Raw genomic sequence first — 21,914 nt, forward strand, 5'->3', positions numbered from 1 at the left:
TGGGGTTATAGAGGGAGGATTTGGGCTCTTTCTTGTATCTATTCCGGTAGCTGTCACACATCTCATGCCCTTCGGGAGGCGGAAGTAGACGTTAAAATAACAACAACAACAACAACAACAACAACAACAACAACAACAACAACAACAACAGAGTAGTTTTACTCTATTTTCAATCAAATCTTTTAATTTGTTTAAACTAGTTATTTAAACTAATAGGCACTATAATTAGTAGTTAAAAGTCTCAAGCGACCCCCGTATCCTAGGAGTTTCTTATAATAATTTAAAATTTCAATATAAGGTGTCAAAATGCAACGCGGGGGCGTTTAACCAAAGCACCACGAGTGTGTACAAAACGATAAAATAACTAAAGCTAAGGAAAGAAACGGTAAGAGGTTAGAATCTGAGCCGGTAGTACACTTTTAAGTGAGTGCTTTAGATTACACTACCCTTAACCGCCTTCCTTACCTAATCTAACAAGATACGTGGTATGTAGATCGCTCTAGTTGCGGTGCTTATTGAATAGTTTATAGCTAATCTAGTAAACAGTTTAATTAATTACATAGTACGAGTATTGTAACAAGTAAGTTGTCACGATACAGATCTAGCAAAGACTTGGAGAAGACGTATTATTGTATGAAGAGGAGAAGATTAGAAGGTAGTATACTCCTCAACTTTATATATAAGTAGAGTGGAAATATAGTAATGGACGAGCTTCTAGTTTGTCGGTAGTATAATATTAAGACGTTGAAAGATTGATATGATATTTAGTACTATAATAGTACCCCAGCTCTAAGATGCAATTAACTTCAATTATAAAAAAACGATTGTGTTACGGGGCTACTTCCTAGGGATAGCACGGTAGTAGATGTGGAGCAGAGCTTGATATTGTTAACAAGGAGGAAAAGCTTTGCAAGCTCAGCCCGGTTTGCAAGATAACATTTATATACTGGAACTCTAGCTAATTAGAGGCCGGTAACTATAGTCCGCTTAAAGTCCCTCGGCCCGAGGCATTTTTAGAAGCCTGGCCTCCAGAGCTAATGTAAGGGGTGCAGCACAGTGGGTATAGGTGCTGGCTATAAATAGATTAATGAGGTTCTACGAAGAAGAAAAGGGAAGAAAGGAAGTTTGTAAAGCGGGTCCGGCTAGCTATCCTTTATAGTACTACGTACGGACTAAGGGTATTGCCAGCCAGCAACGTTATGCTGATTGGGTACGGTAATTGAGTAAGTGTTGGAGGTGTCCCGTGTCACGTGCGGCCAGCCATGGCCCCTCTGGCCATAGCCCACCGCACAGAGACCTCCCTTGCCCTACTTTTAGACCTCCAGACTTTACACAGTCTGAACTCTACATAATACATCATCATTGATTCCTTCGTGGTTGTTCGCCCAGTTCACAGTAAGTTTGTTTAGTTACTATATTCATAAATAAATTTAAACTGGTTGAATCGTACTGCACACATTTTAATATTAAAATCTCCTTTATCACTATAATCCTTCTACTTCTATAATACTTTTCCCAGTAAGCTTCGTAAATATGGTTAGACGCATAGCGGTATTGCTACGACGGCGTCGTTATATTACCCTCCTTTTTATGAAAAAATTCGTCCGCAAATTTTACGAATATATTACTCAAAAACGATCCTTACTCTTTGTTTATATATATATATATATATATATTGTCTTATCAAGCTAAACTATTTACATAGTCTACCCAGTGGCTATGCGGTGCTGCTTCCGTTTTTAGTCGGTGGGAAAAACCGTACCATAGCCGGATGAAAACCCACCGCTTCTCTATTGCAACGACACCGTGTCGACGCCCTGCCTGTGATGTTTATCTTCCGCTCGGTATGACCTCACCGTCATTCCCGAGGCCCGATCTTTGATTCCGCTGCGTTGTCCCCCGACCGTACCCCCGCTCTCCAGAATCAAAGATCAATCTGAATTCCCTAGTAGCTCTTCTGCTTCCTTCGCTTGTTCGATCTTCACTGCCAGCTTGTACTCCTGCAGTCGTCCCAGTCGCAATGCCCAGCGAAGGATTCGTTCCGTCCCCGCCACTGTCTCGAGTTCGTCGTGGAGTTGTTCAATGTTTGTCGGCCACGTTGGGTCTCCCCATAACCATGTGCCTTCCGTTTCTCTACATCTCAAGACAATATGTTTGAACGTCTCCTTTGCTAACCCGCACCGGCAGTACGGTGTTGTCACCTCCGGCACTCTTCTCTCGAAGAGGAACGCCCATAAGCCTATCTTGCCCGTTCTGATTTGCACCAGGAGTGAGCTCATAGCCTTCGAGAGGTAGTGCGGAGATGACTTCTCATCCCTACTGGGCAATGTGTGGTACTGCAGTGTGGTTCCATCGAACCGTGCACGCGCCTCTGCGGCACTCAGCTTCTTTCTTTTGCTCATCACCTCGGCCACCCTAATGTGCCACCTTGTTTTTATATAATTTAGCGCGAACGTTGTATTCCCGCTAATTCGAGCAATTCGTTTTTATTCTGTCGTTGCCTTGGGTATGCGTCTTCGAACTTGTGTCGCGAGTGAGAGTTTGGCGTTCAAGTGTACTCCTAGCCAACGCATCTCGCTTTGGGGTCTCACCGGGCCGGCTGGTGTGGTGACGGTGATATTGCTGGGGTTCCGCCAGTTTTTCTTTGCGTCCTTGCCCCGTGGCGGGAGGTAAAGTGCCTCTGTTTTCTTGTGGTCTATCCTGAGGCCCAGGTCGAGTGCTCGTTTGTGGAGTTCCGCTGCCCTCCGGGTTCCTCGAATAATTCAGCAGAACGCCCCTGCATCCTTGGCCCCTCCGGTTCCGGCTCCTTCTGGGCGGCCAGCTCCAGCTCCTGAATGCGGTGGTTGATTTTCTCCAGCGTCGAAGACCTTGCCTTTTCTACCCTCTCTTCCGCCTCCTCCTCTTCCTTCGTCTGAGGAAAGATCAGGTATTGGTTGGCCGCGTCTACCAGCACCCTATGTCTTTGCATTCAGTGTTCCCTAGGATCAGATCGTGACCAGATTTGATGACCATCATCACTTCGTCGGGGAGGATCCGATTTTGGACCTGGAGTGTGCCTCGCAGGCATAGATTGATCGTCCCGCTGTGTTGGCCGTCATAACCTTCCACGGTGTGGGGTTTGAAACCTCGGAGCTGTTCGATTTGCGTTTTATTAATGAGTTGGTCGGCGAATGTTTTGCTTACAAAGATATCCATTTGCTCCCGAGTCAATAAGTGCATCAGTTGTAGTTAAACACTTGCCATTGCTTGCTATGGCACAGGAGATAAGCAGTGCTTCCCCGCCTAGATAACCATTCAAGATATCCTTCCTTACCTTTGTTTCCGCCACCTCTGTCCTCGACACACTGGAACAGATGCGTACTGACTCAATCCCTGGGAGGGAGTCTACGATTCCCAGGGTAGCTAGTTTTTTACCTCTTCCGTATTCTTTTCAGCCTTGCGAGCGAACTGCTCAACTGGCTCATTAATGCGACTTGGGTTGTTGCGCTTATTGGGACAATCCTTGAAAAGATGACCGGTCTGTTTGCAGACGAAGCACTTGTCTTCCTCCAACAACTTGCGAGTCTCTTCCTTCAACATGTCGGGGGGACGACGAAAACCCGAGCCCTTGGCTGCGGACGGAAAAGAGGAGGACGATCCTCTAGCCTTGCAGAGGTATTCGACCGAGAAGAGGAGTTCTTGTTGTCCTTATCCTTACCCTTATCTTTACCCTTATTATCCTTCTGTTTTGCCTTCCACAGGCGTTGACTGTTCACACATTTCTTGGCCATGCGGACGAAGGTCGAAAAATTGACAGTGTCTTCGCTATATCCGAAAAGGAGAGCGTTCTGGATATCGGTAGGGAGTTTCCAGTTGAACTCCTGCTTCCAGATATCGGCTGGGCGATTGCACTCCCCCGCTAGACGTACAAAGGCGTTGCGGAAGTCCTGGAAATCCTGACTCATCTTGAACTGTAACTCGTTGAACTCGAGGATTGCCTTCTCTTTGCGCTTGTGGTCGTAGTACTCACTCTTGAGGTGATCAAGCAGCTGTTGGGAGGTCTTGAGACAGTGCGGACCGTCTCCAAGGTATGGCTCCAAATTTTGGGCGGCCTTGCCGGCCGTACGGTTCTCGATGTACATTCTTTTGGCTTCGTCGTCGAGAAAGTGATCGGCGTTAAGCTTCAGCTTGTTCTGGATGCGGCAGTACCACACACCGAAGGTAACCGTGTCCATTGTCTTTCTCATTGTAAAAATAGGGCGGGTCCTTTTCTTTTGCCGACAGCCGACCGCTGCTGTATGTCGAAGTGCCAGTAGCGGGCGTACCTTCCCGGTCGGTATCACCACGATCGTCGGTGTCATCGTCACGACTGCGGCTGTGGGCTTGTTTCTCCAAGTTCTGCGCGTTCAGGTCAATAGTTACCGTCTTCTTCTGCTTACGCAGCTTCATGGCCTCTTTGGTAAGGCGAGCGATAACAGCGTTGAGATCCGAGATATCATTTTCCCTGGTGGCCACCTCCGTACCCAACTCCTCTGCCTGAGCATTGAGGGAGACAAGCGAGTCCTGGGTTTGGGCCAGCTTCTTATAGGTCTTGGCCAGATCGTTCCTGACCATATTCATCTTGGCCAGCAGCTTGGGGCAGTTGCGGCATCCCTCAGGGGGAGCAGGAGACCAGCTGCGGTAGTGGTCCGGTGAGCGGGTCGGACTCTGGTTGTCGTGCGAACCTCGGTGGTCAGGACGGGAGTTGTCGTCAGTAGTCGTTACCCTTTTTCTTGAGCTCAATATTCTCGTCCTCTGCCGCCTTCCAGTAGTTGGGGAAGTTCATGGCGTGTTCATACATCTTGCCCAAGTTAGTGTTCAGGTTGATGGCAATGACCTGATATCTGCGCTGTTGGGCAGCGCCAACTCCACGAGGATGGCGCGCAATTTGATCTCTTGAAAGATCGCTTCAAGACCGGCAGGATCTTGACAAATGTTCTTGAAGGTGGGGAGGTCTACCAGCAGAGGTCCCATACGGGACCCGTCGCGATGTAAATGCTCCGACTAATGCTCCTTCCCGGCGGTTGTCAGTGGACGGAAGGAAAAGAAAGGGGCCGTCGCCCTTCTGCGAATAGTACTTCGCAATCGCGCTAATCTTCGCATACAGGAATGCGTACAAGTCTTTCCTCTTAAAGGTGTACCGCACGTTGGCCAACTTATTAGTGACTTCCTGGTTGAAAAACCCGATTGCTTCCTCGATATCGTTGGGTGCCTCCTCGTCCTCCAGACTGGACACATCCAGAGTCCTGGATTGGGCATCCCATTTGTCCTTGATGGTGACAATGTTCAACGAACGTCGACGGAAAGCGTCATCCTGTTCGACCACGGACTCAGGGGTGATCGGGATGTCCTCAACGTTGAAGACAACTTGCTCAGCGGCAACCTTGTCATCCTGGGCTCTAATAGCCTGTTTCTGAGCCTCATTAGCTTGAGCGCTCACTGCGGCAAACACCTTTGACGCGGTGACCTGCTGCTTCTTCGGCGAGGCCTGGGCCGTCGCCTTTTCCTCCGGGGTGTGCACCATCGCGGGGTAAACCGGAGTCAACGTTGAAGCGATGCGACACGACTGCTTTTCTGAAAAGTGCAAAAGTGATAGGATGTTTGGTTTCCTCCCTGGAAAGTGTAGAGTTGATCTTGTGATTGTCACGAGACACAAAGCTGAACACGTTATTCCAGATCTATAGTAAAATCACAAGATAAAGAAGAAAGGCGGAAAACGTGCAAATGCGCGCCTGGCGCCCAGGGTTTCAACCCAGGGCCCGGGTGGGCTGTGCACGCGGCACAGCATTACGTACTAGGACCCATCCGCTAGTGTCGTAACATTATTAACATTCCAATTAATTAGAAGAAAGTTATTAAGGCTACTGATAAGAAAAATATACCAATATTTACGTAGTGACTTTCAATAAAAAAAACACAAAATTAATATTTAAAAAATGAAGTATAAATACCAAAAGCTTTCATTAATGGAAATAAAATTGCGATCATTATCGTCTGAATCTTCATGAAAAGCATTTTTCAAGCCGGTTATAATAAGATAAATAAAGAGATTATTATTTAATTTATTGCAAAGAATAAAGGCTACAGGGTAATTGGGGCTATATTTTAAAAAAGAGAGACCGAAAAGAGAAAGATACTTTTCGTTAAAGTAGCAATAGTAAAAGGTATTATTTACATCGAAAAGGGTTTATTCCTTTGGAATAAAAGGGTACACTATGACGAATTATTTAATATTATGATATTTTTCAGTAATATTTCAAGGATTGAGATAGGTTATATTAGCTGATTTTATTCTAAATTTAATGGGTATTCACATTAAGGCAGAGAAAAATGTAATAGGCTTAAATTTAGGTTAACGAATCATTTATTTACCGAAAAGTATTTACCAGTTTCTTTTTAGTTTATAGCAAATCCGAATATTGTAGTTTAAATAAAAAGAAGTGCCCGTTTATTGAACTAGTTTATACAAGAATGTTGATTACATATATTAAGAGGGCGCGTAATTATATTTCTTGTCAAAACTTGAACAAAAATAGTCCCAGGAAGGGCTTAGAATTTTTAGTGGAAGAGTATATCATTCTAAATAATTTGCTAACTACCGACTATGAGGTTGTAATTGATAATTGAAGATGAAGAAGTTGATTATAATAAAGAAAATTTAGAAATATTCTCAAAATAAACTACCCGAAAAATAGAAGACGGATAGCTTAATATATACGCTTTTAAAGCTATAGTAACTCCAGCGCCGGATTCATCACCCTACTTAATTATATGGTAGCACCGATTGCGTTATAACTACTTAATGTAAGTTGAATTATAACCGAAAGGACCCTCCTTTCATATAATTAATAGCTGAATTTAAAATTCTCTACTAAAATATAGAAAAAAGTGTATGATAGAGGGAAATTATTATTAGAGTAGGCGGAGATTGATAATATTATATACTGTCTCATCACGCTCAACGATTTATATAGTCTACCCAATGGGTAAGCGGTGTTGTTTCCTTTCCTACTCTAAGGGAAAAACCGTGTTGTTGAATACTGGATGAAAACCCTCAGCTTCCCCATTTTCAACCGTAATCCTAAATCTGAACTTTCATCCCGTCTCACCATGGGAGCCCGGCAACCCTCCCCCGAAAATAATTTTCTTGGCACCCTCTGTTAGTCAGTTGTTAGAGGCCAGGCCAAAATTACCCTCATTTTGGTGCAATGTGTTCCTTAGGGCTACCAGTAGCCTAACCCACCACTTTTTGATCGTTTTGAATTCGGGAAGATACAATTCGAACGACAGCAACAACAACTACGACGGCGGCCTTTGGAGAGTTCACCGCCGTCTCGTCCCTCACAGCTGATAGCTTTTGAAACCAAGCTCTTCAAAAGTATTTCGAAAAAGAAAGAGCGCCGGAGAGATGACAGCTCGTCGGGGGGCGAGCGACAACCACTCTTCGAAACCTCCCCCTTAGAACGCCGCTTGCTGGATCCAAAACGGCTGGGCCGCATTCTAATCGGAATTTTCTTTTCGATACATTTTCATTTCAACATCGGAAAGAAAAGGACGGCGATCTCCTTGGACAATATACACTTTTGGAACCTCGCATTGCCGGGGACAGGAATAGGAAAATGAAGGCTTTTGGGGCCTAAGAGTTTTTCGAAACCGCACAAAAGTTAGGGCTTTTCCAGCGCACGGCCACGCTAGGGTCCGACCTAGCTGACCTATGAGGCTTTTCTTTTTTTTGTTTTATGTACCTATGCCACGCCGCCGTCGCAAGCACGACTTATTATCTAGTATTGGTAAAATGCAGTCGATAAATTCATTCATTCATTAATTTATGCCCGTAATAGTCAATCACACTTTTTGGCTATGGAACTTGGAGGGAAAACCTTTTCTTTCATTGTACAATTAATTTCATTGATTGCGCGCGTATATAGGGATCCCTTTGGCGGACGAATAATTGAACCCAATATAAGGTCGGGGGACCACGCAGCGGAATCAAAGATCCGGCCTCGGGAATGACGGTGAGGTCATACCGAGAGGAAGATAAACATCACAGGCAGGGCATCGACGCGGTGTCGTTGCAATAGAGAAGCGGTGGGTTTTCATCCGGCTATGGTACGGTTTTTCCCACCGACTAAAAACGGAAGCAGCACCGCATAGCCACTGGGTAGACTATGTAAACAGTTTAGCTTGATAGGACAATATATATATAAACAAAGAGTAAGGATTGTTTTTGAATAATATATTCGTAAAATTTGCGGACGAATTTTTTAATAAAAAGGGGGGTAATATAACGACGCCGTCGTAGCAATACCGCTATGCGTCTAACCATATTTACGAAGCTTACTGGGAAAAGTATTATAGAAGTAGAAGAATTATAGTGATAAAGGAGATTTTAATATTAAAATGTGTGCAGTACGATTCAACCAGTTTAAATTTATTTATGAATATAGTAACTAAACAAACTTACTGTGAACTGGGTGAACAACCACGAAGGAATCAATGATGATGTATTATGTAGAGTTCAGACTGTGTAAAGTCTGGAGGTCTAAAAGTAGGGCAAGGGAGGTCTCTGTGCGGTGGGCTATGGCCAGAGGGAGCCATGGCTGGCCGCACGTGACACGGGACACCTCCAACACACCCTCGTAGACCGAAAGACTCTCTAATAGAGTCGAGATCCTATTTACATGGTGTTTGTTCACATGATGGTGGTTCCCTTGTGTTCAAGTCCAGGGAACCTTCTGCTGGACAAGGCCAATCAACTTCACGAACTTTGCGTGCTTATCCGCCTTCAATGCCTTCGTCAATCCGTCTGCTGGCATATCCTCCCCGGCCAAATGGATCACGTTGATTGCCTTCATTTCCGGCTGCTGAATCAACCACTTGTATCGTATATCGATGTAGCGGTTACGAGCCGGCACGTTTACGTTAAACACCCGGTTCCTGGCATTCTCGCTGTCTGTGTAAAGGATCTGGTTGGTGTTGACTCCAAGACCCAGGTCTTTCAACATGCTTCCAATCCATTCCAGCGACTTCGCTGTAAGGACCAGATTCACGAACTCTGCCTCTGTCGTACTGGTTGTGACAAGGCTCTGCTTCTTAGATTTCCAGTGGATGGGACCGCAGGTAAGGAACACGACGTGCCCAGCTGTACTCTTTCTGTCTGGAATGTTGTCTGCAAAAGAGGCATCTGCATATGCCCTGAATTGCAGATCGAGGCGGCCAGCAGTCGGTGAGAAGTGTCCTCCCGGAACAATACCCAGATCTGAATGGCCAGTCAGGTAGCGATAAAGGTGCTTCATCACGGTAAGGTGACGATCGGTTGGCTTCGCATTACCCTCGCACAGTTTGCTGACGGTGAACGTGATGTCCGGTCGGGTACCAGTGGATAAGTAGTTTAACGAGCCTGTGCTCTTGATGTAGGCTTTCTGCTGACCAGAAACTTCCCCACCCCCGTGGATTTTGAAGTCCGGAGGCCAGGGTGTCTTTGTCGGGTGAAGGTCTTGTCCTTTGGCGAGGCCTTTCGTGAACTTGTCAATCATTGTCTTGGTGTATCGTTCTTGTGAGATAAAGACGGTACGCTCAGTTCAATTTCTGACGATGTCAAAGTCTAAAAAGGTCCTCACTGGGCCCAGATGTTTGAGTTTGAACTTCTTTTCCAGGGTTTCTTTGATGTGGGTGCTAATCTTGAGGTTGGCTGCTGCCAAGAGGAAGTCATCAATGTAAAGAACCATAGTCGCACCCAGGGTATTGTTCACCAGGAGGCACAAATCTGCACCTATGGGTGTGAAGCCTAGTGCTTTCAGGACTGGCAGTAAGGTCTCAAACCAAAAGAGGGGGCTGCGTTTTAGTCCATATAGGGCTCGAACCAACTGGCATACCCATGTGTGGCGATCCTCCTTTTCAAGACCAGTCGGTTGTTCAACGTAATACTTCTTGCCATCCTTAGGAATGAGGGCATTCAAGAAGGCGGTGTTGAAGTCGTATTGTTCGCACTCGAAATCACTAATGGCCATGATGCAAAGGAAGAGCCTCACACCGACCGAATTAGCGACCGCGGCGTAGATGTCCTGCTAATCCCACTCATCGTGCTCAAAGTTGCCACAGACCACCCATCTGGCTCTGACCATGTGCTCCTTCAAATCGATATTGTGTTTCTCATCGTATACCCATTTGCCAGGTAAAACGTGCATTTCCCGGGTTTGCTTCACCAAATAGTAGACTCCTGCATCCTCCAGGGCCTTGACTTGCTTTTCCATTGCTGGCAACCAGTATGATCTGTAGTTGGCCATTTTTACGGCTTCGTTGTTGTGGTTCTTGGGGATGTTACGGTCCATCTTGACAACAGCAAAGTCATGAAGCATCTTCATTGCTGTGAGGCAGTATTCGGGGAGGCGAGTCACACGGCTAGCCTCAACGATTCCATAGAAGAATGTAGGGAGTTGTAGACTGGGATCTACAACGTTCTTGTTACTGTCAACTGCCCGTTGGACATTGTACTTGAACTCACGTGGCTTCGCCGCTGAGCGACGAGGTCTGCCTGCGCTTACCTCTGGAGGTGCCGTGGCGGCTTCCTCAGAGGGTTGGCTGCCTTGTGTCAACTCTGGCTGCGCTGATTCATTTGCTGGTGTCTCCAGCGGTTGTTGGTATTGATCCAGTGAAGGTGGGTCTGGAGATTCTGATTGTGTAGAATGGCACTCGAGGTCAAGGACTGCCATGCTACAAGGAAGATCTTTACGCTCGCTGCGTTTGCCACAGCCGCGTATACATCTTCAATATCCCATGAGCCTTGCTCAAAGTTGCCACAAGCCACCCATCGTGCCCTTGGGTCCATTGTCTTCAAGTCCAGATTTTCTTTCTCACCATAAACCCATTTCCCAGGGAGGACTTCTTCCATGCCTGGTTCAAAAGGAACCAGACCATAAACACCCCTCTCCTCCAATGCTGCCAACTGCTTCTCCATAGCCGGCTTCCAGTATATCTCGAAGTTTTCGCGTTTCTTTGCTTGGCGGTAGTTCTTTGGAATGGAGGATAAATGAGTCTCAAGATCATGCATCATCACCTTAACCGCCGTCAAACACAGGGTCTCCCCTTTGTCAAGAATCACTCCCCTCTCTGGAAGACCATGGTAAAAGATAGGGAGTTCACTAGTGGGTTTGTTGTTGCTGTCGACGATGATTTGCTTTTCGGTTAGCGTACCCGGTTGCGGTGCCGCCTGGCGTCTCGGTCTCCCCGTTCTTGTCACCTCCGCCCCCGCGGATGCGGTAGATTGGTCCGTTGTCGGTTCTTTCTCTGCTGACAGCCCCCCTCCGACTCCGGCAACGCCTTCTCCGACTCCGTTGTCGCGTGTTCTAGCTCCGTGGGTGCTGATTCTTGGTCGGTTGTTACTTTAGTTGTTGCGTGATTCTTGGTGGTTTTGACGGAGTATCCTGGATTGGATCTGGGGATGAGGATGAGGATGCTGATCTGATCTGGTTTTGCCTCGGTGGGATAGGGTCTTCTTCGTCAAGATCATGAGGGTTAATATAGGGCAAGTTATCGAATGGCTCAAACTCGTCATCGTCATCGAAATACTGGAAGTCATCCTCTTGGTCTTGCTCAGTTGAGGTCATCACATCTTGGTTCGCATATTGCGGGGTTGCTTTTCAGGACACTCGGGGTTGTGTTCCGGGTTCTTGTAGTTCCAACCTCGGAACGCTCTGTTGTTCCCTCGGACCCTTGATTTCTCTCGACGATCCTAGAGGAATTGATGTCGGGCCTAGAGTTGAAGCCCGCGAACCTAGAGGGGTTCGGTCCGGACCCAGAGGTTGTTGAGTTGGGCCTGGTGACGGGGTTGACTCCTCGGAGGAAGTTGTTTCTGCTGATGTTTTCGATGGGGCCGGGGATGGTGATTTGGGTTCTTCTTGTATCGTAGGTAGTGTTGTTATTGTTGGAGATGGTTGTTGAGCTAATTCTGGCGCTGGCGTTACACTTGGTGATGGTGTTGGAAGTGTTGAGATATGTTTTGTCGGGGTAAGGCCTAATTAGGATTGAATCAATCGTGTGTTCCTCCTGTTGTTGATCCGTCATGGTAACCGCTTTCTCTTTTCCTTGACTCCTCTGTGTCACCCACCCATGTGGCTCAGGCGTAACACTTGGTCCATTTATCAGCTCCTCGGGTTTGGGACGTTTTGCTGTAATCCAGACTTCCTTTTTGCTCTGCAGAACCTTATCCACCTCCTCCATCGACTGGTCTGAGAAGAATACACTATGCTTGACGGCCCTCTCCTCGTCTGACTGACTAGATGAATGTTCAAGGAACCTTACGGCACTCGCTTTGACCAGTTGTTGATATTCTGGGTCCCAGATGTAGAAGATCCTCCCATTCAAGTCTGCATAACCAACGAAGTGGCCTCGTCTCGAATGCTCCGCCCATTTGTCGCCTTGTACCCTTCTTTCTTTCTTGATATGGTAATATGCCGTGCAATAATACGTTCGGAAATGATGGATACTGGGCTTCGGATTCAGGATGCCTGCTGCTCTGCTGAGAACTTCATGAGGACTGATGTACTCTTTGTTGGATTTTGTTGGAAGTATGTTCATGACCCTGACTACCGCATCGACGACCAAAGGCCATAGTACGATAGGGATGTCGTGCTCGATTATTGTCGCTCTTGATTTTTTCATCATCGCTCTTCCTGCTCTTTCTGGTGCGCCGTTCATCCACGGGGTGTGTGGTGGTGTCTTTATGAATTCAACCCCTTTTTGTCGTCCTCAAGCCACGATTTCACTGTTCTGGAACTCCTTCGTACCAAAGCCAAACTCTGTGCCTCCATCCATCCCCAGAACCTTTACCTTCAGGCCGGTCTGGAGTTCAACCCATCTCTTCCATTCCTTAATGGCTATCAACCCTCTCTTCTGTCTTATCATCTTTACCCAGTGAAAACCGGATACCATGCAGACAAAGTGCACAACGTGCCTAATCCCCATGTGACCTGTAACGTTGTGGCTCCACGTATCGATCCTTACGCACTCAAGTGGTCTCGTCGCAACTGGATTTGACACCTTGTAGACAATGCCGGTTCCCTTACTTCGAAGGCACGCATCACAATTCGTTTTTCCGATATTTGACAGGGTAATACCCGCGTCACGGCAAGCCTTTATGACTTGTTCTTTTCCTGCATGCATTAGTCGTTTATGCATCGTATCGTAGTTGATAGACGCTAATACGGCAAGCCTTGGTGCTTGGGCCTGATATCTCTCGTCGATATCTCTCGGTGCCATTGTCGGTAAGATTGGAAGGTTGGCTATCCAGTTGCATTGTATCTCTTCTCCCATGTATTTTCCCTTATTGAATTTGATCTTGTTCGTCTCCATGGACCAAACCATTCCACCATTCAGTAACCCGGTTGTCGTGGGAAGGTTGACTGGTGTTGATGGCGATAAAATCGCATCTCTGATCTCGACCGTAATCTATTTGCCAGATATGGTGGGGAGACTCAGTTCCACGAGACCCATATGATATGATTTAGTTATCTGGCCGTTACCGACTTGGTGACTGATTGATCGTGAGAGTGGCTGTAACTCTGTAAACCATTTCACATCGTTGAAGATATTGGATCCACATCCGCTATCGAATAGCACGGTATCTCTATTCACATTTGTTGCCTCGGGAGTTTGTTGGACTTTGACGAAGTTATATTGAACGCTATCTGTCTGAATAGGTTCTACACCTGTCAGGAGCTCGAGTGAAAATCCTCCTCAAGATTGTCATCAAACGACAGTCCTCCCAGGCCAAAGATCAGGTTGGAGTTGACGCCAGCGATCGTAGGCGGGTTGTTGATGCTGCTGTTGTTGCCCGCGATGGCGGCCGTGGTTCCGGTGTTCTTGAGCCAACCGATCGCCTTCTTCTTGTTGATCTGGCCAGGTATCAGGAGCCTTGTAGAGATCGCACCACCAGCAGTCGGGAGTGCCGGGAACGCGATGATGGCCACATGGAAAATGTTCAAATTCTTGTAGATCTTTTTGCCAGACGTCACAGGCAACACGCTCATCTCCGTTGGTCTCAGTCTTAACCTCCTTCGTGGTATCCTTCGTCTTAACCACCGTGACGGGCTGGTCGAGGCTGACAAGCATGGCCAAGCTACACCCCCCAACGGCGGAGGCCCCCGGCCCCTGGACCCCGAGGCTCCGAGCGCTCCGAGAATGGCTGAACCCCGGGGCGGAGGCCCCGGCCAGAGCCCCCCGCATACAGACGCTTCCCCCGGAAGCAGACCCCGACCTGTACTGGCGGACCCACAGACCGCCATACCTCCAGGACACCCCCTGGCACCACAACAACCCCTACCTCGACCTCCCGCGGTCATACCTCGCGAGGTGGATAGGAGAGAAGACCGGCCACTACGACTTCCACTCGTACCACGAACGCTTCAACCACCCCCCTGAGGCATACAAGAACTGCTTCTGCGGAGAACCCCTCGAGAAAGGACACTTCGCACTTTGCCCACTCGTGGCCTACAAGAACCCGCTGGCGGCAAGGGACACCCCCAGCGCCTTCGGCTCAAACTACGCCACCTACCTGAACAGGATACACAACCTCAAGGCCGATGGATACACCGGCGCCCGCGCAAGGGCGGACGGTAGCATCTACGGCATCAGAACGACCAGGCCGGAAACCCCGGACCCGGACGACGAACCACTGCCTTTCGAAATACCGGGACACGCACCGGCCGAACTGGAAAGGATCAACTACGACGGACGAGCGGTGGGAAGGATGGAGGAAGACACGGAGACGGAGGAGGAGGGGGAGGGGAGCCGGTCGCCAGTAGTTAGAGACAACAGGGTTTTCCACCCCCGGGAAGGTGCCCGAGGGTTTTTCCCGATTGATGTACCTATGCCCAGCCGCCGTCGCGGGCACGACCCATTACCATAGATTGGTAGAACTAGGTCGAAAAATTCATTCTTCTTCTTCTTCTTCCTTCGTCTTAACCTCGACCTTCGCAGCAACCATATTGGTATAGTTTTTCTGGGTGTTGGCCAGGGTAGAGAGCCTCGCCAGGAAGGTTATGGTAGTCAATTTGTTCTTGTTTTTGTCGGCGGCCCACAATAAAGCCTCGTTGGGAAAGGAGTGTTTCACCGCATTGAAAAGGTTGGTAAGCTCGACAGTGTCGTCGATCTTGTAGCCGACGTCCTTGACACGCTTGCGAAGAGACTGCCAGCGCATGAATTAATGAATGACAGCGCATGAGAAAGACCTCCAAGGTAGCGAAGGAGGCACACTTGATGGTCTGGTACTCGTTGAGAACATCGCTCTTGGCCTCATTGGTGACACTGGAAATGCTGTTCTTGATGAAATCGAATGGATACTTTGGATCGTCGTTATCCTCGTCCCAGCTGTTGATAGACAGAACGTTCTGGACCTTCTTGTCGCGAATGGTAGAGTGAATAATAGACATCGCCTTAGCGCGATCCATCATCCACTGGCGAAGGCGCTTCTCGTCTTCATCATTGGTTTTGTCGTTAACTTTGGGCTCTGGAATACTCTTGGTGACGTATGGTTTCAGGCCTTGGGAGGCAAGCTCAACCTTCAGTGCGCGCGCCCAGGCGTCAAGGTTGGATTCGCCCTTCAAGGGAATCAAAGTGGCGGCGTTGAAAGACATGGCGCCGGAATTCTCGTTGTTTCGAATAAAGAGGTAGTTGTTTGTAGTCGCATAGGTTGTGTTCTCTGTTTCTGACTTCATAGGAATCTCAGTGACTGTGGTGTGCAAGTAGACGTGTCTCGAATTACCGACAATCTTCATTGAAGTCGTATAACGATTTCTGTTCTCTAGATCTCGTTGTCGCTTGACAATATCTGGTCTTGAATAAAATCTCTGGTCTCTTGTCGCTTGACAACAGTGCCGAAGCTCTCTGGTCGCTAAAGCGATGCGCACTCGGTGTTGCGACAACGCGGAGTTCTCTGGGGTTCTCTGGGGGACTCGCGCTCGGTGTCGCTCGTTGTTTATCTCTTCTCTGGGTTCTCAATACTCGTGATAGCTGCGCGCAGCGATGCGATACGATGCGATCGCATGCAGAGGGCTCATAACCTCTTGGACTCGTGGGCACAAGAAGCGTGTTGATTGTGTTAAGCTCAGGAGACAAGAAAGGAAAAGAAATGTGGAGGGCTAAATACAGTGGTGGTGTGAGCTTATGGACCCACATAACAAGGCCAGTGAATGGCAGAGGTGGGACAGGCCCCACCACAACAAATGATATGTATAATACACTAATCGGGCTAGTTGGATTACTCATTAAATCATTTACGACTATGCAATGGAATGGTCGTAAAACCTATTGAGTGGCTTAGCTAACTAGATAGCATAATTGGTATAACGAGGGGGTCTGTATAGGGCCAGCACCGTGGTTACGGGACCTATGTCGTCACAGCTACTTTCCATGCTTTTCCTTCCCTTATGTTCTAAAGGCATGTTTCGCTTTATTCCAAAACTTTTATTAATAAATTTTCTTCTTAACAAACTTTACTTCGAATTACATGTATCCTTCCCTTTAAAATATTGAAAATTGAAATAGTATCTTACTATTACAAAGGGCTCCGCTATATATAAAGGATACTATTTTTATACTTTTAATACGCTGACTATTATGAATAATTCCCCATTTTCTATATTATAATACGTATTTTCCGGTATTTCTTTTTAAAAGAAATGTTATGAGATAGGACTCCGTTTTTTGGAATTAAGTTGAAATAATACTCATAACAAATATAAATATATTTGTTTCTATTCTGTGACGAACGGCAGTCTCTTGCGTTCGTGGGCACAAGAAGTGTGTTGATTGTGCTAAGCACAGGAGACGAGAAAGGAAAAGAAATGTGGAGGGCTAAATACAATGGTGAGGATGGACCCACATCACAAAGGCCAGTGAATGGCAGAGGTGGGACAGGCCCCACCACAACACAGTCTGATCTGCCTAAATGAGATAGCTGAAGGTAGTAACTATCAGAGTCGTTCGGTGAAGTCAAAGGGTTCACAACAAGTATGCTTGCGTAATGGTCTCAATGTAATGATCTAATGACCACTATCGAACTATCTGACAATCTGAGTTCTCCCGCAGTTCCTTTATGCCTGCTCGCCTTCCGCGAGATATCTGTTTCCGGATGTCCACGTAGACGTGAACCCCATAGCGTGTGGTTTACAAGCTGGCGCGATTCGTAAGTCTAGCTCAACTGGTGAGCCTGGCTCGACTCCCCAGAGCCCTTGCCTGCCCAGAGCTCTTTTCCTGCCTCTGGTTACACTGCCTAGCTTACGCATGGCTGTTGTGTACCGGTAGATTGGTTGGCCCATGCCCGTCATTATCAGCTCGTAACATATTCGGATTAATGACGCCGGATCGAAATACTGAAACATTGGTATTTCCTAAAATAGGTTTTTTTTTAATTTCTCGAACACTATTTATACAACTTCTATTATTTCAAACGGGGGGATAGCCCAGTCAAGAAGATCTGAGCTTGGTTTACATTCGGTATCATCTGAAAGGTCGTGGGTTCGAATCCTGCTTCCCTCACTTCCATCCGGGTTTAAAAATAGGATGGAATCTTCCTTGCCCTCCTAGTCATAAGAGGCGTTAAAGATGATGTCGGGCTTACTCTAGTCCTTAGCTTACCCATGGATACACGTGACTAGGCCCGTGTAGAAAATCTCTTCCTTGGGCTTAGCAATATGAGTTGTGGTATTACTAAGCCAACCAATAAGGGTGCTCGGAATTGGAACCTTAATAAATCCAATTGACCAATCGTTATCTCTCTCACCAAAAGTCCCGGCCTCACAACACCTTACAGGCAGCCAACCGGCCAATCGGCGGAGAATAAATGAATGAATGTAATCTAGTACCACGAATAAGACCCCTCCTCTTCCATCCCTGAACTCTGAAGATAAGTGGAGGGGCGGGGTCTCAGTATACCAGCCAATGAGAAGTAACAAAGTGCACTGGGACGAAAAAAGGAGATAATAATAAGAACGAACGACAAACATCGAAGCAGCCACGGCTCCCCGGGCTCCCATGGTGAGACGGGATGAAAGTTCGGATTTGGGGTTACGGTTGGAAATGGAGAAGGTGAGGGTTTTCATCCAGTATTCAACAACATGGTTTTTCCCTTGGATGAAGAAAGGAAGCAGCACCGCTTACCCTTTGGGTGGACTATATAAATAGTTCTAGGGTGATAAGACAGTATCTATATATATATTACCCTAGCTAACGGGAAATTCGTCGGGAGTATGGGAATGAGAACCACTACTACCGCCGCCGCTACTACTAAGCTTGTTGATACTAAGGTCTTCAAGGAAGTATATCATGATTTTATAGTAATAGTTGACGTTTTCTAAGTTGGTTGCGATAATACAATAAATTTTAAGTAGTGCTTTAACGTTGGTATCCTCCGGAAGGTTGTAGTAAGTGAGTGCGCTACGGAAACGTTTATTAATCTTTTTACGAAGGTAATGAAGTTTCATAGCGTTATTCAAACTGTATAAGTTTATAAAACTCGGTAGTTTCATTTTGAAATGCGTAAATAATATATTCTTTATATAGAATTCTTATACGCAGCGGTTAGCGACTATTTCAAGTTCAATATTCTGGAAGTAATTGGTGTTACAAACTCAAGCGAGTCACACGGGTCAACCAAGCCACCAGAATACGACAGCCACACATAGGCGGGACAGTGTAACCACAGGAACCAATAGGGTGCAGAACCAGGAGGGCTCACAGACTATGAGGGCTCATGCCGTGAGCCAGGACCTTCAAGTGAGCCAACATCATGAGTGAGCAGACACTCAGGAATACGGGAGTCAAGGGCACACACGCAAGGTATAAAGGGACTACGGGAGAACTGAGATTGTTAGATAGTTTGACAGTAGTCAATTGATCATTATCACCGAGATCAGTATAACGCTACCATACTTGTTGTGAACCTTTTGGCTTCACCTAACGTCAACTAATAGTTATCTTGTTGGAGGTGTCCCGTGTCACGTGCGGCCAGCCATGGCTCCCTCTGGCCATGGCCACACCGCATAGGGTCCTCCCTTGCCCTACTTTTAGACCTCCAGACTTTACACAGTCTTAACTCTACATAATACATCATCATTGATTCGTTCGTGGTTGTTCACCCTGTACACAGAAACTATCTTGGAAAACAGCAAGGAAACTAAAGTAATGATGAAAAAATGTTTACGAATTCGCAAAAAAAACAGTTACCGGAATATAGGAAAAGCAAACAAAGTAAGCAAACTACTGCTATGAATAGCCAAACTTTATGATATCCAATAAGGTCTTTATTATTGAAAAAAAAACCTTGTCGACGGACTGCCTAAGAGACAAGTTTGATTTTCTCTAAATAAAAACCCTTTACTATATTCCGGGTACAGAAAAAGGTTTATTTAGATTCAAAATACCTAATAGTTGCAAAGAATTAAGAATATTCTATAAAAGTGAATTGAAAACAGAGTTAGCAAACCCACTATTGCAATAGCATAAAGTAATTCTAAAAGAGGAGATTATTCATAACAAAAAGAACGAAGAGGTGGAAGGAATTGTGATATATAATTACTATATATATATATATATATATATATACATATTGTCTTATTATGCCAAACTATGTACATAGTCTACCCAGTGGGTATGCGGTACTGCTTCCATTCTTTGTCGGTGGGAAAAACCGTACCGTAGCCGGATGAAAACCCTTCCGCTTCTCTATTGCAACGACGCCGTGTCGACGCCGTGCATAATGAAGATTATTGCTACATATTCCTTCATGAAAGCTGCTAATACTATATGGTAATTTGTTATAATATAGTTCAAAACTTAAAAAAGTTCCATAATCCTTATATTTAAAAATGTAATCAAAAGAGTTTTCATAAAAATAGAAGGGGCGGTGGTTGCACGGTTTATTTGTTCTGGAATGAATACCTACAGCTACAAATTGGTCGTTTACCCTTACATCGTTCTTAAATTCGAATTCCTTATAATTCTAGGGAAACCCTTGTTAATGATAATAAAAACCTATTTGATCCTTTACGAACATAGATTCTAATATAGCGTGACGAACGGCAGTCTGATCTGCCGAAATCAGATAGCTGATGGTAGTAACTATCAGAGTGGTTCGGTGAAGCCAAAGGATTCACAACAAGTATGCTTGCGTACTGGTCTCAATGTAATGATCTATTGACTACTGTCGAACTATCTGATAATCTGAGTTCTCCCGTTGTCCCTCTATACTTGCTCGCCCTCTGCGAGATATTAGTTTCCGGATGTCCACGTAGACGTGAATCCCTTAGCGCTGACTCACCGCCTATGGGCTGGCTCATCTTCCTGAGCCTGGCTCGTCTCTATGAGCCTGGCTTACCTTCATGAGCCTTCCTTCCTTTTCATGGTTACACTGCCCAGCCTTTATGTGGCTGTTATGTACCGGTGGCTTGGTTGGCCCGTGTTCCTTGCTCATGGTTCGTAACATATAGTAGCGCTGGGTATTGGATCTTATATTAAATTAATGTCCGAAGAATATATTACTTAAAGCGGAGGAAACCAAAGAAGCTGTTCATTATTTAGCGACCACTTTCGCAATTATTATGAATGGAATTAAAAAGCGTAGCAGCTACCTAACTATTGAATCAACAGTATTTATAATTAATTTATACGTTGTTATAAAAAGGGTTTAAGTATAAAGTCGTTATAATTAACAAAGAATTACGGAATCGCATCCTTGCAAAATTCTACAACCTCCTATTTGTGACAACACAATTCTGGGAATAGGCAGGGCTGGGCCAACAGAAGTCGATGTGAATAAAAATCAATAAAACTCAAGAGTAGAAAAGAGGAGGTGCGCCTTAAAATAAGGTGCGCGAGTTCTGCCCAGGCTGACCGCCCAAAAGCCGCCTTAGATGCAGCCAGCCACAACGCGAGTGCCATGATATTACCCCCCTTCCAATGAAAGGCTTAGCCCCAAAGCCGTAAAAAAATAGAAAACAAGAACTATTGTACAAAAATAATGACTCGAGCTGGGTTCGAATCCGCGGCCGCTTTCCAGGCAGAGGACAATCACCCTTGGGGTGAAATTGAACGCAGTTTGTGGTCTGTTACCCCCACGCTGCTACGGAAATTTCCCTCATCCTCTCAACCCTTCTTCACTAGTCTGCCAGACCTGCGCACAAATGACTTTCCCTGCTGGACCGGCTTGTCATCATCGGCATGATCGACTTGTTCCCTATCCTCCAACCAGTTCTTCTCCCAAATTTCCAGTCGCACTGGAGGTCCCGGTTTATTGGGATTTTCGCGGTGGAACTTTCTGATTCGCATGGGCGAGTTGAAGTCGCCCGCTGGCCACCACTTTGGGTCTGGGTCCCAACCCTTCCATTCCACTGGTAATGAAGACGTCCATACAAGAGCTTAGAGATGAGGATACGGGCGACCTCCCATTCCTCCCGCCCACCTACCATCTCGCTTGTCGGATTCTCGTTCGCCTGCCCAGTTAAAGGGTTGTTTGGGTCCTTCCTCAGCCGCCTGGCGTGATAGACTCGGGCGCCTCGCCAGGTGTCGGGAAAGTCCAACTCGTACGAGTATCCCTTCATAGCCTTGATGTGCTATGGGATTCGGGTTTGCGGATAATCTAGTTTGTCACTCGGCCGGTCCGTCGGCCATCCCTTCTTAATGATGAACACCCTGTCGCCCACTCCAAAATCTGGCTCGCGCCGTCCCCGGTTAGCCTGGACGGTCTGGCGTTCTTGGGCCTTCGCAATAGCTGGTCTGGGGGACTCCTGAAAGTCATGCAATGTCTTGGCCATCTCCTGGGCCTGACCCCTCGCCAACTTCTCGCGAGTGGTAGGGAGGTCTTCCAGATTTGTCCCCAGGGACCAGTCGAATGGCGCGGGCAT

The 21,914-nt window shown here is 46.6% G+C and overlaps 6 protein-coding genes across 6 annotated transcripts; 1 reads left to right on the top strand and 5 right to left on the bottom strand.

Moving 5' to 3' along the window:
- Positions 1-2,695: 2,695 nt before the first annotated feature.
- On the bottom strand, positions 2,696-4,599 carry SMAC4_09748 (uncharacterized protein; the record flags this gene model as incomplete). Its single annotated transcript, XM_003343035.1, has 4 exons — positions 2,696-2,911; positions 3,415-3,611; positions 3,698-4,270; positions 4,305-4,599. 4 exons carry the CDS (start codon positions 4,597-4,599, stop codon positions 2,696-2,698), a joined length of 1,281 nt encoding a protein of 426 aa, XP_003343083.1.
- A 130-nt stretch (positions 4,600-4,729) lies between these two features.
- On the bottom strand, positions 4,730-5,542 carry SMAC4_09747 (uncharacterized protein; the record flags this gene model as incomplete). Its single annotated transcript, XM_003343034.1, has 2 exons — positions 4,730-4,884; positions 4,978-5,542. 2 exons carry the CDS (start codon positions 5,540-5,542, stop codon positions 4,730-4,732), a joined length of 720 nt encoding a protein of 239 aa, XP_003343082.1.
- Positions 5,543-11,610: 6,068 nt separating this feature from the next.
- Positions 11,611-12,594, bottom strand: SMAC4_13984 (uncharacterized protein; the record flags this gene model as incomplete). The annotated part of the gene is made up of 1 exon (XM_066091719.1): positions 11,611-12,594. One exon carries the CDS (start codon positions 12,592-12,594, stop codon positions 11,611-11,613), a length of 984 nt encoding a protein of 327 aa, XP_065947494.1.
- Positions 12,595-14,125: 1,531 nt separating this feature from the next.
- SMAC4_13985 (uncharacterized protein) lies at positions 14,126-14,923 on the top strand (the record flags this gene model as incomplete). The annotated part of the gene is made up of 1 exon (XM_066091720.1): positions 14,126-14,923. The coding sequence occupies one exon, from the start codon at positions 14,126-14,128 to the stop codon at positions 14,921-14,923; it is 798 nt and encodes a 265-aa protein (XP_065947495.1).
- A 24-nt stretch (positions 14,924-14,947) lies between these two features.
- SMAC4_13986 (uncharacterized protein) lies at positions 14,948-15,710 on the bottom strand (the record flags this gene model as incomplete). The annotated part of the gene is made up of 3 exons (XM_003342822.2): positions 15,516-15,710; positions 15,246-15,470; positions 14,948-15,202 (listed from the first exon to the last, which is right to left on the bottom strand). Exons 1-3 carry the CDS (start codon positions 15,648-15,650, stop codon positions 14,948-14,950), a joined length of 615 nt encoding a protein of 204 aa, XP_003342870.1. The 5' UTR covers positions 15,651-15,710.
- Positions 15,711-21,156: 5,446 nt separating this feature from the next.
- SMAC4_13987 (uncharacterized protein) lies at positions 21,157-21,914 on the bottom strand (the record flags this gene model as incomplete). Its single annotated transcript, XM_066091721.1, has 2 exons — positions 21,157-21,623; positions 21,714-21,914. 2 exons carry the CDS (start codon positions 21,912-21,914, stop codon positions 21,171-21,173), a joined length of 654 nt encoding a protein of 217 aa, XP_065947496.1. The 3' UTR covers positions 21,157-21,170.

The sequence above is a fragment of the Sordaria macrospora genome, chromosome 6, assembly GCF_033870435.1.
Source record: "Sordaria macrospora chromosome 6, complete sequence".
Taxonomy (NCBI): domain Eukaryota; kingdom Fungi; phylum Ascomycota; class Sordariomycetes; order Sordariales; family Sordariaceae; genus Sordaria; species Sordaria macrospora.